Source organism: Cherax quadricarinatus, chromosome 41 (genome assembly GCF_038502225.1).
Source record: "Cherax quadricarinatus isolate ZL_2023a chromosome 41, ASM3850222v1, whole genome shotgun sequence".
Taxonomy (NCBI): Eukaryota; Metazoa; Arthropoda; class Malacostraca; order Decapoda; family Parastacidae; genus Cherax; species Cherax quadricarinatus.
The window spans coordinates 33,212,042-33,230,865 of NC_091332.1; the positions used below are offsets into that span (position 1 = coordinate 33,212,042).

Genomic DNA, 18,824 nt, shown 5'->3' on the forward strand with positions numbered 1-18,824 from the left:
ATGGTACAATATTGTACAGGTAGAGTGACACAACATTACCATTATAATAAATGCTGGAACACAACTGCAACATTAAATATTTTACTTTCTGCAAGACAAAGAGTTTTACAAATGTAAAAATGTCTCAACAGAGAAAAAAAAAGAAGAGTGATTAATGGCGATATTCAAACTTGATCTGAGGAAGGGAAAAAGAAATAATTATGTCTCAGATCAAAGAATCCTTTCACCATTACAAGAAACCTCAATGGAAAGAGATATCCAATTCCTTGGATGAGGAGACCTGCAATGTTCACTGCAACCCCAGCCATCCCCTGGAAAATTAAGGATTCCAATAATTCTGTTGTTTCACTAAAAAAGTATTCTCATGAATGACAGTGTTCGGTGAATCTGATTTATGATAAGCTGAACTAGACAAGAAGAAATAAAAGAACCTGTATTTTTAAGTGTACTAGATGGGTAGGAATAAACCAAATTGTATTTTTAAGAGTAATTTAGTCTTGCCTTTCTGTTATTTTAGAATTGTGTTCTTTTACCACATGTTAAATATGTCCCACATATATATTTCTAATAAAGAGCATCAATTTCACTTGGATTTTCCTGCTGAAATAACCAGACATAAGAGATTTTACATGATGAGATGATCTTAAAATGTTTTTAAAACACTTAACATTACTATACATTGTGTCTCATACATGAGTTATCATATGATTCACTAGGTGAGTTATATGGGAAAAACTTTCCAGACACCTTGAACACTGATATTGTTCCTCTGTGTTGTGACCTCTCATGTGATTTTCAAATTGTAATTTTTGTGAAAAACTTTGTGAACACAGTGAGCAATTATGTGGTTTTTCTGCCTCATGAATTTTTTGATGCAATATTATATTTGCTTGTCTGGGAAAGCCTTCCCGATACTCTGAACATTTGTATTGTGTTTCTCCTGTATGGCTTTTTAAATGTTTTACTAAACTCTTCTCTAGTGAAAAGCCTTTCTGACACTTTGAACACCTGTATGGCTTATGTTCTTTGTGAAGTGTCATGTGCTTAAGTAAAACAATGTCACTTGAAAACACTTTTTGACACTCTGGACACTGATTTGTTTTTTCTTCTGTATGAGTCTTTATATGTTTCTCTAGAGAACATTTTAACAAAAATTGTTCCATACACACTGAGCACTGGTATGGCTTCTCTCTAGTATGAATTCTCTGATGTTTTTTTAATGAGGATCTAACAGTAAAGTTTTTCAGACACACTGAACAATGATATGGCTTTTCTCCTGTATGAACTGTTTGATGTTGTTTTAGAGAGGATTTATCAATAAAGTCTTTCAGGCACACTGAGCACTGATATGGCTTCTCTCCTGTATGATAGCGCATATGTTTTACCAGAGCACATTTTACTGAAAATAATTTTGAACACACTGAGCACTGATATGGCTTCTCTCCAGTGTGAAGTCTCATGTGTGAATTCAGGTGACCTGTTTGTCTAAAGTCTTTCTGACACACTGGACACTGAAATGGCTTCTCTCCTGTGTGAACTCTCTGATGTTGTTTTAGTGAGGATTTATCAATGAAGTCTTTCAGACACACTGAGCATTGATATGGCTTTTCTCCTGTATGAATTCTCTGATGAATTCTTAGTGATGATTTATTACTAAAGTCTTTTAGACACACTGAACATTCATATAGTTTCTCTCCTGTATGAATTCTCTGATGTTTATTTAGTGAGGATTTTTCAGTAAAGTCTTCCAGACAAACTGAACAATGATATGGCTTCTCTCCAGTATGAAGCAACATGTGTGAGTTCAAGTGACCCCTATGTCTAAAATCTTTGTGACACACTGAACACTGAAATGGCTTCTCTCCTGTATGCATTCTCTGATGTTTTTTTAGTGAGGATTTATCAATAAAACCTTTCAAACACACTGAGCACTGATATGGTTTCTCTCCTGTATGAACTCTCTGATGAATTCTTAGTGAAGATTTATCAATAAAGCTTTTTAGACATTCTGGACAATGATATGGCTTCTTTCCTGTATGAATACTGTTATGTCTCATGAGTTTATAATTAGTTGGAAAAGCTTTTTCACAAACAGGACACTGATGGAGTTTCTTTACTACCTTCATGTTGCCTTTATTTTAAGATTTTAATACTTAATATGCACCACTTCGCATAACAGACTTACTGTACTTCACATAACAGACTTAATGAACTTCACATAACAGACTTACTGTACTTCACATAACAGACTTACTGAACTTCACATAACAGACTTACTGTACTTCACACAACAACAGACTTACTGTACTCACATAACAGACTTACTGAACTTCACATAACAGACTTACTGTACTTCACATAACAGACTTACTGTACTTCACATAACAGACTTACTGAACTTCACATAACAGACTTACTGTACTTCACATAACAGACTTACTGAACTTCACATAACAACAGACTTATTGTACTCACATTTTGTACTTTCTCCTCCTATTGTCTCACAGTTAACCCTCTCACTGTCAGTAACATATAGGTATGGCTTACAAGCATGTGTTGGTGACGTATTAATACCCCAAAATTCTAGAGGCCTCAAATCTAGCGGGAGAAAGCTAGTAGACCTATATGTGAGAGAAAGGGTCTGCATGGTCAGTGAGTGCAGCATAAAAAAAATCCAGCAGCATGCAGTGCATAATGAGAGAAAAAAAACTCCAAAGGTGTTTTAGGTTTAAAATGCCAAATTTGAGGTGTGTTTTTGTATGGTATATTTATGGTTGTATTCTCGTTTCCTTGGTCTCAATTTATAGAATGAATAATATACTACAGATATAGAGATGATTTTGATTGGTTTCACGATGAAAAGTACCTTGAAATTGAGGTCAAAGTAGTGGAAATGTGCAATTTTTGCCAATGTTCAAGAGTAAACAAATGATGTCATCATCAAATATGTGTCCAACTGGCCAGTCTAATATGCAGTCATGAATGGGTTGACATTATTTATGCAATTCTTACAACAACGCAGTAGTCTGCATAACAGTAAATCTTCTATTTTTTGTGTGAATAAAAATTCAAAATGGAAAGCAAGAGTAATATAAGAGGGGCCTAGAGATGTGACTAATGAACAGAGAAAATGTTATTTTAGTGCCAAGAATGTTTTCTGGACCCTATTCTGAAATTGGCATCTTTTGAAATTTGTGTGAAATTGGTCAAAATGCGAATTTCTGACCACTTTATTGGGCAGTTGAAATCGGTAAATGGGCGGTTTCTTGTACTCAATCGACAGAACAAATGGAGTTCTAGTGAAATATCTATGAGTCTGGTCGACTGGAGCAATGGAATTGGCTGAAAATAGGGCTCAAAGTGGGCAAAATTATCGATGCATATATACAGTGGACCCCCGCATAACGATCACCTCCGAATGCGACCAATTATGTAAGTGTATTTATGTAAGTGCGTTTGTACGTGTATGTTTGGGGGTCTGAAATGGACTAATCTACTTCACAATATTCCTTATGGGAACAAATTCGGTCAGTACTGGCACCTGAACATACTTCTGGAGTGAAAAAATATTGTTAACCGGGGGTCCACTGTATTGCCAAGATCGCTAAATTCGTGAGAGCATAATTCTGTAAGTTTTCCATCAAATTTCATACTTTTGGTGTCATTACCACGGGGAAAAGATTCTCTATTATTTTGTAAGACAAAATAATTTTTTTTTAAATTCTTCAACACTGAGAGCAAGTGTGCGAGCAAGAGTCTCGACAGTAAAAGGGTTAATATAGTCTGCAATGAAGGCTTTTCCACACAAAAAAACACTGACAACTTATAGGAAATTCTTTTCACATGAACTTTTGTAACCAACACAATTTAATGTGAAACATAAGTCACAAACTATTTACAAAGAGGTTTGAATCCACTACCAAGTATTACAATGTATTTTTTGTACTTGTAAATTTTAATGATTAGTGTTAATTTTACGTAATGTGTGAAACCTCTTCTGCTTAACTAAAAAAGTTCCAAAATTACTCAGGACGAAAACTGAAATAGATGTTAAGAATGTTTTAGAAACGTGTGTTTTGTTCTTAGTGAAGATGTTTAAGTGTGTGCTTGTGCAGGTTGTGTAAGTTTTTTAAGTGGGTGCTTGTGTAGGTTGTGTAAGTTTTTTAAGTGGGTGCTTATGTAGGCTGTGTAAGTTTTTTAAGTGGGTGCTTGTGTAGGTTGTGTAAGTTTTTTAAGTGGGTGCTTGTGTAGGTTGTGTAAATTTTTTAAGTGGGTGCTTGTGCAGGTTGAGTAAGTTGTTTAAGTGGGTGCTGGGGCAGGTCGTGTAAATTAAGCAGGTGCTGGGGCAGGTCATGTAAGCTAAGTGGGTGCTGGGGCAGGTCGTGTAAGTTAAGCGGGTGCTGGGGCAGGTCGTGTAAGTTAAGCGGGTGCTGGGGCAGGTCGTGTAAGTTAAGTGGGTGCTGGGGTAGGTCGTGTAAGTTAAGTGGGTGCTGGGGCAGGTTGTGTAAGTTAAGTGGATGTTATGGCAGGTCATGTAAGTTAAGTGGGTGTTGGGGCAAGTCGTGTAAGTTATTTAAGTGGGTGCTGGGGCAGGTCGTGTAAGTTATTTAAGTGGGTGCTGGGGCAGGTCGTGTAACTTTAAATATTCCATAAACAAAACTCAAATCTTATTTCATCATATATAAGGTACATTTATACATATTTACTTTCTATATCATAAATATAATGACTACACAAATAAAACTTTTATAAGAAACTGATAACCATACTGTAACTGGTAAAGATTTTATCAATAAACTGTTTCTTGTTGGTTTTTTTTTTCATGATAATTAATATAATAAATAATTAACTTGATTCATGCAGTGTCTTCACTTGTATTTTACAATGAAAAAATCAAAGAGACATCAGCATAAGGATAAGTGAGGAATATTTCAAGGAAATAAGTGAAATTAGTGAAAAGATTGTGACTATTATTTTCATAATAGGGGGTAAGACTTCATAATAGGGATTAGACTTTTGCTAACATTTTCATAGTAGCAGGTATGATTATGACTAATTTTTCACAGAATGGGTAAGACTATGACCATCATAATAGTTTCATGGAAGGAAAGAATGTAAAAACTGTTACTTAAAAGTAGAAAACAATCATGAGTTAGGATTCTTTTAAATGGTCTTTCACACTATTAATGTGAGATATAATATGTGAACTGCACCATGTCTTTGTTACCTTAATTCCATTGAAAGTTGGAAATTACAAGATTTCCCAAACAGTACAGTCAAATACTGACAACAGGAGTGAACACACAAACTGTCAGTTGCACTGAAACAATGCTGACAGTAGTTGTACTCAGCACTTCAGTCTTGGTGCTGACAGTAGTTGTACTCAGTACTGCAGTGTAGTATTTTTCATTAAACTTGGTGCTGACACTAGCTCATCTCTGCTTTTGCCATTTTCTTCAGTGTGCTGATACTGGGTGTCAGCAAGGTATGTTTACTACAGTACTGACACTGTAAACACCAGCTGTAAAAGAAGAGCTGAATGAGACCTTTTAGTAAATCTATTTCTGTTAATATATCAACAGTTTTAGAAATACTGGAAATAAATTAATAACAAAAAAAGGCACAATACCGTGACTGGAACGATACACAGATAACCTGCACATAGAAAAGAGGAGCTTACAACAATGTTTCGGTCCGACTTGGACCATTTACAAAGTCACACTGTGGCTTTGAAAATGGTCCAAGTTGGACCGAAACGTCGTCGTAAGCTCCTCTCTTCTATGTTCGGATTATTTGTGTATGGATATAAATTATATGGTTATTCCTTCACTCAAGAAGCATTGTGTTGGAGGAGGGCTCAAGCAACACACAACTGTTTCTGTAACGCTGGCCAACAATGGTTTCAAATGGCATTTAAAAACTTGTGTTTCTAACTAATTTGGAGACACTGAATTCAAATCTGAAGTTAGTTTTTGCTAAATACAGTTTCTGTGAAACAGAACCTCACATTGAATGATTTCACCAAGACAGCTAACATGGAGAAGAGATATCAGGGGAACCTATGATCAGTTTCTTGACTTGACTACTGCTGGACATTGGTACAAGACAGTGTTACTCAACACAAGTGAAAAAGCTTGTAAGCTGATATAAAAATGCTTGCATGTATGGAAATTTCTGTCATTTCTGTTATGCATATAAGTACAGGCATACCTCATTAATATGGTGCTCACTTTAGAACACTTCACTATGATGGCACATTTTAATTATATTCATGTTTATTATTTTCGGCACTTGCCATGTTAAGATGGCTTTCAGCAATTAAAAAAAAAATGACTTACCAATTTTACCTTTGTATCTATTTTAGGCCCAGTGCTATTGCACAAGTAATAAATGACAGTGTAAGTGTAAACATTTTTTATTCTTTTATATGCACTGGCAAGTGAGAAAAAATGCTGTGATTTGCTTTAACCCTTTCGCTGTCTATGCCATAGTATACTAGGGGTTTAACCCCTTGACTGTCGCAACCCCAAATCCTGAAGTATCTCCAGGTGTCGTAAAATTTTTGAAAAAGAAAAAAAAAAAATATTATGAAATGATAGAGAATCTTTTCCCGATGGCAATGACACCAAAAGTACAAAATTTGATCGAAAATTTATGGAATTATGCTCCCGCAAAATTATTGATGTCGGTGATATACACGCATTGGCGATTTTGCCAACTTTGAGCCCTATTTTCAGCCAATTCCATTGTTCCAGTCGACCAAACTCATGGGTATTTCTATAGAACTCCATTTTTCTATCAATTGAGTACAAGAAACTGCCCATTTACTGATTTCAACTACCCAATAAAGTGGTCAGAAATTGGCAATTTGGCCAATTTCACGCAAATTAACCCTTTGACTGTCGCAAGCCCCTTTCTGAAACTGTCATTCTATGTCGTAAAATTTTTGGAAAAAAAAAAAAAATAATTTTTTTCTTATGAAATGATAGAGAATCTTTTCCCGGTGGTAATGACACCAAAAGTATGAAATTTGGTTGAAAACTCACAGAATTACGCTCCCGTGAAGTTAGCGGTCTCGGCGACATATATGCATTGGCGATTTAGCCGACTTTGAGCCCTGTTTTTGGCCAATTCCATTGTTCCAGTTGACCAAACTCATAGCTATTTCTTTAGAACTCCATCTTTTCTATCAGTTAAGTACAAGAAACCACCTATTTACCGATTTGAACTACCCAATAAAGTGGTCAGAAATTGGTAATTTGGGCAATTTTACGCAAATTAAAAAAAAAAGGCCAATTTCAAAATAGGGTCCAGAATAAACAATGTAGACATTCTTGGCACTAAAATAACATATCCTCTGTTCATTAGTCATGTCCCTAGGCCCCTCTTATATTACTATTGCTTTCTATTTTGATCTTTTATTCAAACAAAATATACAAAATTTACTGTTATGTAGACTACTGCATTATTGTAAAAATGGTATAAATCATATCAGTGCACTAGTGAAAGAATATTAGACTCCCCAGTTGATATGTGTTGGACATGTGATGTGATTTGCTTACTCCTGAACATTGGTAAAAATCAAACAATTCCGCTACTTTGAGCTCAATTTCAAGGTCGTTTTCATCATGAAACTAATCAAAATCATCTCTATTTCTGTAATATGTTTTCCATTTTATCACATGAGACCATGAAAATGAGAATGCAACGATAAATACTATACGAAAACACACCTCAAAGTCAGTGTTTTAATCCAAAAAAACGGTCAGTTTTTTTTTTCTCATTATGCACTGGGTGCTGCAGGATTTTTTTATGCGGTGCAGACTGACCACACAGACACATTCTCTCACATGTGGGCCTACCAGCTTTCTCCTGCTTGATTTGAAGCCGCTAGAATTTACGCGTATTAATATGTCCAAAACAGTGGCGCGTAAGACGTATATATACGACCAAAACAGTCAAAGGGTTAAAGTCTCTGTCTGTGCCGTAGAACTATGTGATGAGCTCGGCTCACTCAGATAAGCTGCGAGTGGTAAATTTGGGCCAATATGTGAGAAAATGGGTCAGTGTGGTAAGTGTGCACCACATTCAGTGGACTTACAAAATACAGTACAAGTGTATCAACTAAACTGATGCACAAATACATATGAAATAGGTACATATTACATCCAGGGTCCTTTCACTTTTTAACCTTTACTATGCAAAAGAAGATAAGCAGATAAACACTGGAAGTCCCTCATGGACAAGTGCAGTTCGAGTCTGCCATCTCAATTCGTATATAAACACTGTCTCCAGCACACTTACACATGAGCACAAATGATGCAAATAATATGAGAACACTGCATGTACTGACTGGTAGACAGGAATCAACTGAATAAGTAAATAAACAAATAATTACTGTAACTAATTTAATAACAGAAATGAAAAATAAATGAGATGTTTACACTGGCGATTGCTACAGAGATTGAAAGTTTGGCTTGCCATCACCCAGAATGTGTACTGCTATTGCAGCATCGTGAAGTCGAAATATCGTAAGTCAGATTATCGTAAAACGAGGAGCACCGGTATTTGGATTATATTAAGAACAAACTAGCACTTTCTTTATATTATGAACAAAGAGATGTAATACATGTGTAGCACTGTAACAAAAGAAGAATCATTATATCCTGCTTTCCTACAAGTGCACCAAGATTACTGTAGCACAAGATATATCACTGTATTCTTCATTATTATAAATACACTAAAATTACTGCAGCACAAAAAGTGTCACTGTATTCTACAGTCCTACAAATACACAAAAAATAAAAGCTTTCTATAATGTGGGTACAGTATATTATAAAATTAGCATAATTGATATACATAATCTACTTTATAGAAAGCCCCTTATTATGCAAGGCATTTTGGGCAGCCTTAAAACTAAATTATGATTACTAGTACATGAGAACAGGAGTACTTAATTTATATTATACTGGAGGAATTCAGTAATTCAATGAAAAAAAATCTAATTAGTGATAATACATTAACCCTTTGGGGGTCGCCAGGCCCTCTCAGAGACTTGTTCTCAGGGTCGCCAAAATTTAAAAAACAAAAAAAAAAAAAAAATTCTTTTCCCGATCATAATGACACCAAAAGTATGAAATTTGATGGGAAACTTACGGAATTATGCTCTCACGAAGTTAGTGGTCTTGACCATGTTTACACATCGGCGATTTTGCCCACTTTGAGCCCTTTTTATGGCCAATTCTAGTGTACTAGTCGTCAAAAATCATAACTATTTTGCTAGAACTCCATTTTTTCTATCAAATAAGTACAAGAAACCACCCATTTACCGATTTCAACTATCCAATAAAGTGGTCAGAATTTAGCAATTTTGCCAATTTCACACAAATTTCAAAAGATGCCAATTTCCGAATAGGGTTCAGAATAAACAAGAAAGACATTCCTGGCACTAAAATAATAAGTTCTCTGTTCGTTAGTTACACAAAATAAGACATTTAAAGTGCCCCAGAGGGATTATTGTTATTGTTATTATTATTATTATTATTATTATTATATTAACCCTCTGAGGGCCGCAACCCCTGCTAGCAAACTTGCTCACAGAGTTGAAGAATTAAAAAAAAAAAAATACTTATGAAATGATAGAGAATCTTTTTTCGAAGGGAATGAAGCCACAAGCATGAAATTTGATGGAAAAGTTAAGGAATTACACACTTGTGAAGTTAGCAGTCTCGGCGATTTTTACGCATCAGCAATTTTGCCCAATTTGAGCCATATTCTGAGCCAATTCCATTGTTCCAGTCAACCAAATTCATAACTACTGTGCTAGAACTCCTTTCATTCTATCGATTGAGTATAAGAAACCACCAGTTTACCTATTTCAACTACCCAATAAAGTGATCAGAAATTAGAAATTTGGCCAATTTCACACAAAATTCAAGAAAGGCCAACTTCAAAATAGGGTTCAGAATAAATAGTGCAGACATTCTTGGCACTAAAATAACTTTCTCTGTTCATTAGTCATGTCTTCACGCCCCTCTTATATTACACTTACTTTTCATATTGAATTTTTATTCACACAAAAAACAGAAGATTTACTGTTATTCAGACTACTGCACAACTGTATAAATAATATCAATGAATTTGTGAATGCATATTAGACTGATCCATCATGAGGCCTGGTCTCAGACCAGGCCTCATGGTGGACCAGGGTCTGATCAACCAGGTTGTTACTGCTGGCGGCACACAAGCTGACATACGAACCACAGCCTGGTTGGTCAGGTACTGACTTTAGGTGCCTGTCTAGTGCCTTCTTGAAGACAGCCAGGGGTCTATCGGTAATCCCCCCTTCTGTATGCTGGGAGGCAACTGAAGAGTCGAGGGCCCTGGACTCTTATTGTGTTATCTCTCAATGTACTCATGGCGCCCCTGCTTTTCATCGGGGGAATGTTGCATCTCCTGCCGAGTCTTTTGCTTTCATAGGGAGTGATTTTCGTGTGCAGGTTTGGTACTAATCCCTCCAAGACCTTCCAAGTGTGTATTATCATGTATCTCTCTCGCCTGCATTCGAGGGAATACAGATCAAGGACCTTCAACCGTTCCCAGTAGTTTAGGTGCCTTATCGTACTTATGTGTGCCGTGAAAGTTCTTTGTACACTCTCCAGGTCTGCAATGTCACCAGCCATGAAGGGGGCAGTTAGTGTACAGCAGTATTCCAGCCTAGAGAGCACAGGTGATTTGAAGAGAATCAACATGGGCTTGGCATCCCTAGTTTTGAAGGTTCTCATTATCCATCGTATCATTTTCCTAGCAGATGAGGTAGATACATTGTTGTGGTCTTTGAAGGCAAGATCCTCTGACATTATCACTCCCAGGTCCTTCACATTACTTTTCCACTCTATTGTTTGGTTAGAATTTGTTGTATACCCTGATACATTTGTAATTTCTTCAAGTTTCCCATATCTGTGTAGTTGAAATTTCTCCTAGTTGAACTTCATATTGTTTTGAGTGGCCCATTCGAAGATTTGGTTGACGTCCGCTTGGATTCTCACGGTGTCTTCGATGGAGGTCACTGCCATGGTAATCTGGGTGTCATCTGCAAAGGAAGACATGGAGCTATGGCTTACATCTCTGTCTATGTCAGAAATGAGGATGAGGAATAGAATGGGAGTGAGTACTGTGCCTTGTGGACCAGAGCATTTTACCGTGGCTGCCTGGGACTTTACTCAGTTTACTATTACTCTTTGTGTTCTATTTTTCAGGAAGTTATAGATCCATCTACCAACTTTTCCTGTTATTCCTTTATCACGCATTTTGTGTGCTATTAAACCATGGTCGCACTTGTTGAAAGCTTTTGCAAAGTCTGTGTATGCTACATCTGTATTTTGTTTATCCTCTACAGCATCCAGGATCTAGTCATAGTGGTCCAGTAGCTGGGACAAGCAGGAGCGACCTGCTCTAAACCCGTGTTGCCCTGGGTTGTGTAATTGATGGGTATCTAGGTGGTTGGCGATCTTGCTTCTTAGAACCTTCTCAAAGATTTTTATGATATGGGATGTTAGTGCTATCGGTCTGTGGTTCTTTGCAATTGCTTTACTGCCACCTTTGCGGAGTGGGGCTATGTGAAGATGCTTGTCTAGTTTCCTCTTGAAGGCTTCTGCACTTGTTCCAGCCGTGTTTCCGATATCTTCTGGTAAGATGTTGAAAATCTGTAACCCCGGATGTTGATACTGTGTTCCCTTATTGTCCCCACCGCACCCCTGCTCCTTACTGGGCTTATTTTACACTTCCTCCCATATCTGTCACTCCAGTATGTTGTTATGGCAGTGTGCAGATTTGGGACCAGGCCCTCGAGTACTTTCCAGGTATATATTATCAGGTATCTCTCTCTCTCCTCTGCTCCAGTGAGTACATGCTCAAGACTCGAAGGTGTTCCCAGTAATTTAGGTGCTTTACTGGCTCAATGCAAGCCGTAAATGATCTCTGCATTTGTTCCAGCTCTGATATTTTTCACTGAGCAATAATCTAAATGAGGGAGCACTAGTGATTTGAAGAGTGTCATCATCGGCATTATTTCCCTTGTTTTGAAAGTTCTCAATACCCACCCCATCATCTTCCTGGCTGTCGTGAGCTTTGTCTTATATTCCTTAATAGAAAAGTCAGCTGACATAATTATTCCCAGGTCTTTTACCTGTTCCTTTTGTTCCATTTGGTGACTCTCTTGAGTTTTGTATGTAGTGTTCCTTTTGAGTTCTTCACATGTTTGTAGTTTTTTCTCATTATGCAATGCATGCTGTAGGATTTTTTTATATTGGGCACACTGACCACATAGACCCATTCTCTCACATGTAGGCCTACTAGTTTTCTCCTGCAAGATTTGAAGCTGCTAGAATTTTGGTGTAATATTATGGGACCGACACTGGCTTCAAAGTCATGATACAATGGCACTAACCCCAAAGGGTTAATTTCTCTGGGGCACTTTAACCCCTTGACTGTCGCAACCCCAAATCCTGAGGTGTCTCCTGGTGTCACAAAATTTCCGAAAAAAAAAATAATTTTTTCTTTTGAAATGATAGAGAATCTTTTCCCGATAGTATTGACAGCAAAAGAACAAAATTTGATGGAAAACTGACGGAATTAAGCTCTCGCGAAGTTAGCAACCTCGGCGATATTTATGAATCGGCAATTTTTGCCCACTTTGAGCCCTATTTTCGGCTAATTCCATTGTTCCAGTCGACCAAACTCATAGCTATTTCTTTAGAACTCCATTTTTTCTATCAACTGAGTACAAGAAACTGCCCATTTACCGATTTCAACTACCCAATAACGTGGTCAGAAATTTACAATCTGGCCAATTTTACAAAAATTAAAAAAATCTGACAATTTCAAAATAGGGTCCAGAATGAACAATGCAGACATTCCTGACTCTAAAATAACATTTCTTTGTTCATCAGTCACGTCTCCAGGCCCCTCTGATATTACTCTTGCTTTCTATTTTGAATTTTTATTCAAACAAAAAATAGAAGATTTACTGTTATGCAGACTACTGCAATAATGTAATAATTCTATAAATAATGTCAACCCATTCATGACTGCATATTAGAATGGCTACTTGGACATTTATTGGCAAATGACATCATTTGTTTACTTTTGAACATCAGCAAAATTCAAACATTTCCCCTACTTTGAGCTCCATTTCAAGGTTCTTTTCTTAGTAAAACCAATCAAAATCACCTCTATTTCTATAATATGTTTTCCATTCTATCAAATGAGACCAAGAAAACGAGAATGCAACCATAAATACTATACAAAAATAGACCACAAAGTCGGCATTTTATTTAAAAAAAAAAAACGGTCTTTTTTTTTCTCATTATGCACTGTGTGCTGCAGGATTTTTTTTTATATGGTGCACACTGGCCACACAGACCCATTCTCTCACATGTGAGCCTACCAGCTTTCTCCTGCTTGATTTGAAGCCGCTAGAATTTATGAGTATATATACGTCAAACACGGTACCTCGTAAGACGTATATATACGACCGAAACAGTCAAAGGGTTAAATGTCATATATTTCATGTAGATTTGGTAGTTCGCCCAGCTACCAAACCAATACGAAATGTATGACATTTAATGTGCCCCAGAGCAATTATTATTATTATTATTATTATTAATATTATTAACATTGATATACTTTGTTCACTGAGTTTAATCATTGAGAGAGAATGAGCAAATGAGAGAGAATGTAAACAAACACAAACATGAATTAATTCCTGTATGCTTGTGGTTGCTTGATACATGCTAACGCCCTTCACAGTGAACATCTTTTGTACTTTTCCATTCTTTCCTCTTCTTCTCTTTCTACAATAAATACTCAAGTGACACCCTACATTAAAACTAGAAATATTTTAAGATAAATAATGAGTGTACTGTATGTGTATTTTACTTTTTTATTGTTTTTATGCCTAATTCTATTTTTAACCCTTTCAGGGTTTCGGCTGTACTAGTACGGCTTACGCCCCACGGTTTTTGACGTACTAGTACGCCTAAATTCTAGAGCCCACAGATCTAGTGAGAGAAAGCTGGTAGGCCTACATATGAAAGAATGGGTCTATGTGGTCAGTGTGCGCAGTATAAAAAAAAATCCCGCAGCACACAGTGCGTAATGAGAAAAAAAAAAAACTTTGACCGTGTTTTTGGATTAAAACAGCGACTTTGCACTGTATTTTCGTATGGTATTTATGGTTGTATTCTAGTTTTCCTGGTCTCATTTTACAGAATGGAAGACATGTTACAGAAATTGAGGTGATTTTGACTGGTTTTACAATAAAAAGTACCTTGAAATTGAGCTCAAAGTAGCAGAAATGTTTGATTTTTACCAAAGTTCAAAAGTAAACAAATCAGGCCAAGCGTCCAATACACGTCAACTGGCGAGTCTAATATTCTTTCACAAGTGCGCTGATATTATTTATACCATTTCTACACTAATGCAGTAGTCTGCATAACAGTAAATCTTCTATTTTTTGTAAGAATAAAAATTCAAAGTGGAAAGCCAAAGGGGCCTGGGGATGTGATTAACGAGCAGAGAATTTGTTATTTTAATGCGAGGAATGTCTTCCTTGTTTATTCTGGACCCTATTCGGAAATTGGCACCTTTTGAAATTTGTGTGAAATTGGCAAAATTGCTAAATTCTGACCACTTTATTGGATAGTTGAAATCAGTAAATGGGTGGTTTCTTGTATTCATTCAATAGAAACAATGGAGTTCTAGCGAAATAGTTATGATTTTTCTCGACTAGTACACTGGAATTGGCCGAAAATAGGGCTCAAAGCGGGCAAAATTGCCGATGCGTAAACATTGTCGAGACCGCTAACTTCGCGAGAGTATAATTCTGTAAGTTTTCCATCAAATTTCATACTTTTGGTGTCATTATGATCGGGAAAAGATTCTTTATCTTTTCATAAGAAAAAATAATTTTTTTTTAAATTTGGCGACCCTGAGAACAAGTCTGGGAGACGGCCTGAGGACCCTGAAAGGGTTAATATACTAAAAAATGTTATAAAAGGTGCAAAGGTTACATTAAAACAATATCTAAAGATGGTTGACCCCGTGGCATGGTGCCTAAAGGTCTCGCTTCACACACGGAGGGCCCAGGTTCGATTTCCGGTGGGCGGAAACATTTCGACACGTTTCCTTACACTTGTTGTCCTGTTCATCTAGCAGCAAGTAGGTACCTGGGTGTTAGTCGACTGGTGTGGGTCGTATCCTGGGGGATAAGATTGAGGACCCCAATGGAAATAAGTTAGACAGTCCTCGATGACGCACTGACTTTCTTGGGATATTCTGGGTGGCTAACCCTACGGGGTTAAAAATCCAAACAAAATCTTATCTTATCTTATCTGACACAAACCAACTACCAATTCACCAGTTACTTTACTGATCTACTCTTAGCAACACAACTCAGTTGTTAAGTGAGGAGTAACAGCAGTCTTGTGTGGATTAATTTTTCGAAAAATTTGGATAATTAATGCTAAGTTACAGTTATTTACAAGAGTAACTGTGGTAACTCTCGCTGAGAGTCTTAGTTCCTAGCGAGATGTTGAACAATAATGGTGGTTGAAAGAACATGAGTATATGTATCACACATGTATCACACTCACATGTATATACACATGTATCACACTCACATGTATCACACTATGTATCACATACACTATGTACCACACATATGTATCACACACATGTATCACACTCACATGTATATACACATGTATCACACTCACATGTATCACACTCACATGTATATACACATGTATCACACTCACATGTATCACACTATGTATCACATACACTATGTACCACACATATGTATCACACACATGTATCACACTCACATGTATATACACATGTATCACACACATGTATATACACATGTATCACACTCACATGTATCACACACACTATGTATCACATACACTATGTACCACACATATGCATCACACACATGTATCACACTCACATGTAACACACACATATATCACATTCACATGTATCACACACACATGTATCACACATATATCAAACACACATGTATCACACACACACATGCATCACACTCACATGTATCACACTCACATGTATCATATACACATGTATCACACAAATGTGATACATGTATCACATTCACATGTATCGCACTCACATGTATCACACATGTATCACACATGTATCACACACGTATCACACTCATGTGTATCACACTCACATGTATCACACACACATGTATCACACACATGTATCACACACACATGTATCACACACACATGTATCACACTCACATGTATCACACACATGTATCACACACACATGTATCACACACACATGTATCACACACACACATGTATCACACACACACATGTATCACACACAAGTATCACACACACATGTATCACACACACACATGTATCACACTCACATGTATCACACACATGTATCACACACACATGTATCACACACACACATGTATCACACACATGTATCACACACATGTATCACACACACATGTATCACACACACACATGTATCACACTCACATGTATCACACACACATGTATCACACACATGTATCACACACACATGTATCACACACACATGTATCACACATACACATGTATCACACACACACATGTATCACACACATGTATCACACACACATGTATCACAATCACATGTATCACACACATGCATCACACTCACATGTATCACACACACATGTATCACACACATGCATCACACTCACATGTATCACACTCACATGTATCACACACACATGTATCACACACATGCATCACACTCACATGTATCACACTCACATGTATCACACACACATGTATCACACACATGCATCACACTCACATGTATCACACACACATGTATCACACTCACATGTATCACACTCACATGTATCACACTCACATGTATCACACTCACATGTATCACACACATGCATCACACTCACATGTATCACACTCACATGTATCACACTCACATGTATCACACACACATGTATCACACTCACATGTATCACACACACATGTATCACACACATGTATCACACTCACATGTATCACACACATGTATCACACTCACATGTATCACACTCACATGTATCACACTCACATGTATCACACACATGTATCACACACATATATCACACATGTTTCACACACATGTATCACACTCACATGTATCACACTCACATGTATCACACTCACATGTATCACACTCACATGTATCACACACATGTATCACACTCACATGTATCACACACATGCATCACACTCACATGTATCACACACACATGTATCAAACACACATATATCACACATGTTTCACACACATGTATCACACACACATGTATCACACACACACATATATCACACACACATGTATCACACACACATATATCACACACACATGTATCACACACACACATATATCACACACACATGTATCACACACACATGTATCACACACACATGTATCACACACACATATATATCACACACACATGTATCACACACACATGTATCACACACACATATATCACACACACATGTATCACACACACACATATATCACACTCACATGTATCACACACATGTATCACACTCATATGTATCACACTCACATGTATCACACACACATATATCACACTCACATGTATCACACACATGTATCACACTCACATGTATCACACTCACATATATCACACTCACATGTATCACACACATGTATCACACTCATATGTATCACACTCACATGTATCACACACATGTATCACACACACATATATCACACATGTTTCACACACATGTATCACACTCATATGTATCACACTCACATGTATCACACTCATATGTATCACACTCACATGTATCACACACACATATATCACACTCACATGTATCACACACATGTATCACACTCACATGTATCACACTCACATGTATCACACACATGTATCACACTCACATGTATCACACACACATATATCACACATGTTTCACACACATGCATCACACTCACATGTATCACACTCACATGTATCACACACACATATATCACACATGTTTCACACACATGCATCACACTCACATGTATCACACACATGTATCACACTCACATGTATCACACACACATATATCACACATGTTTCACACACATGCATCACACTCACATGTATCACACTCACATGTATCACACACACATATATCACATATGTTTCACACACATGCATCACACTCACATGTATCACACACATGTATCACACTCACATGTATCACACACATGTATCACACACACATATATCACACATGTATCACACTCACATGTATCACACTCACATGTATCACACACACATGTATCACACACACATATCACACATGTTTCACACACATGTATCACACTCACATATATCACACACACATATCACACATGTATCACACTCACATGTATCACACTCACATGTATCACACACACATGTATCACATGTATCACACACATGCATCACACTCACATGTATCACATTCACATGTATCACACTCACATGTATCACACAATATGTATCACACAATACATATGTATCAAGCATATTACGTATCACACTGACTTACGAAATCGATTGCAAACAAACCATACCATGTATCACACTCACATAATATGTATCACTCACATAATATGTATCACTTACATAATATGTATCACTCACATAATATGTATCACTTGGAAGCGTAAACCCGTAGGGGGTCACACAACCCTTGTAGGAGTCA

General features: G+C 37.0%; 1 protein-coding gene across 4 annotated transcripts in view; it reads right to left on the minus strand.

Moving 5' to 3' along the window:
- Positions 1–472: 472 nt before the first annotated feature.
- The window catches only part of LOC128695776 (zinc finger protein 271), an 18,552-nt gene continuing 200 nt past the window's right edge, over positions 473–18,824 (minus strand). The window contains exons 1-3 of one of the 4 annotated variants that reach the window (XM_070093148.1): positions 18,764–18,824; positions 2,459–5,521; positions 473–2,412 (exon numbers count right to left, since the gene is read on the minus strand). The exon at positions 18,764–18,824 is cut by the window's right edge and continues 185 nt beyond it. In XM_070093148.1, coding sequence (XP_069949249.1) covers positions 687–2,126 — 1,440 coding nt within the window. In that variant the 5' untranslated portion in view covers positions 2,127–2,412; positions 2,459–5,521; positions 18,764–18,824 and the 3' untranslated portion in view covers positions 473–686. Of the gene's footprint in view, positions 5,522–18,745 lie in introns of all 4 variants that reach the window. The other 3 variants (XM_053786591.2, XM_053786593.2, XM_053786592.2) reach the window with 3 other exon arrangements.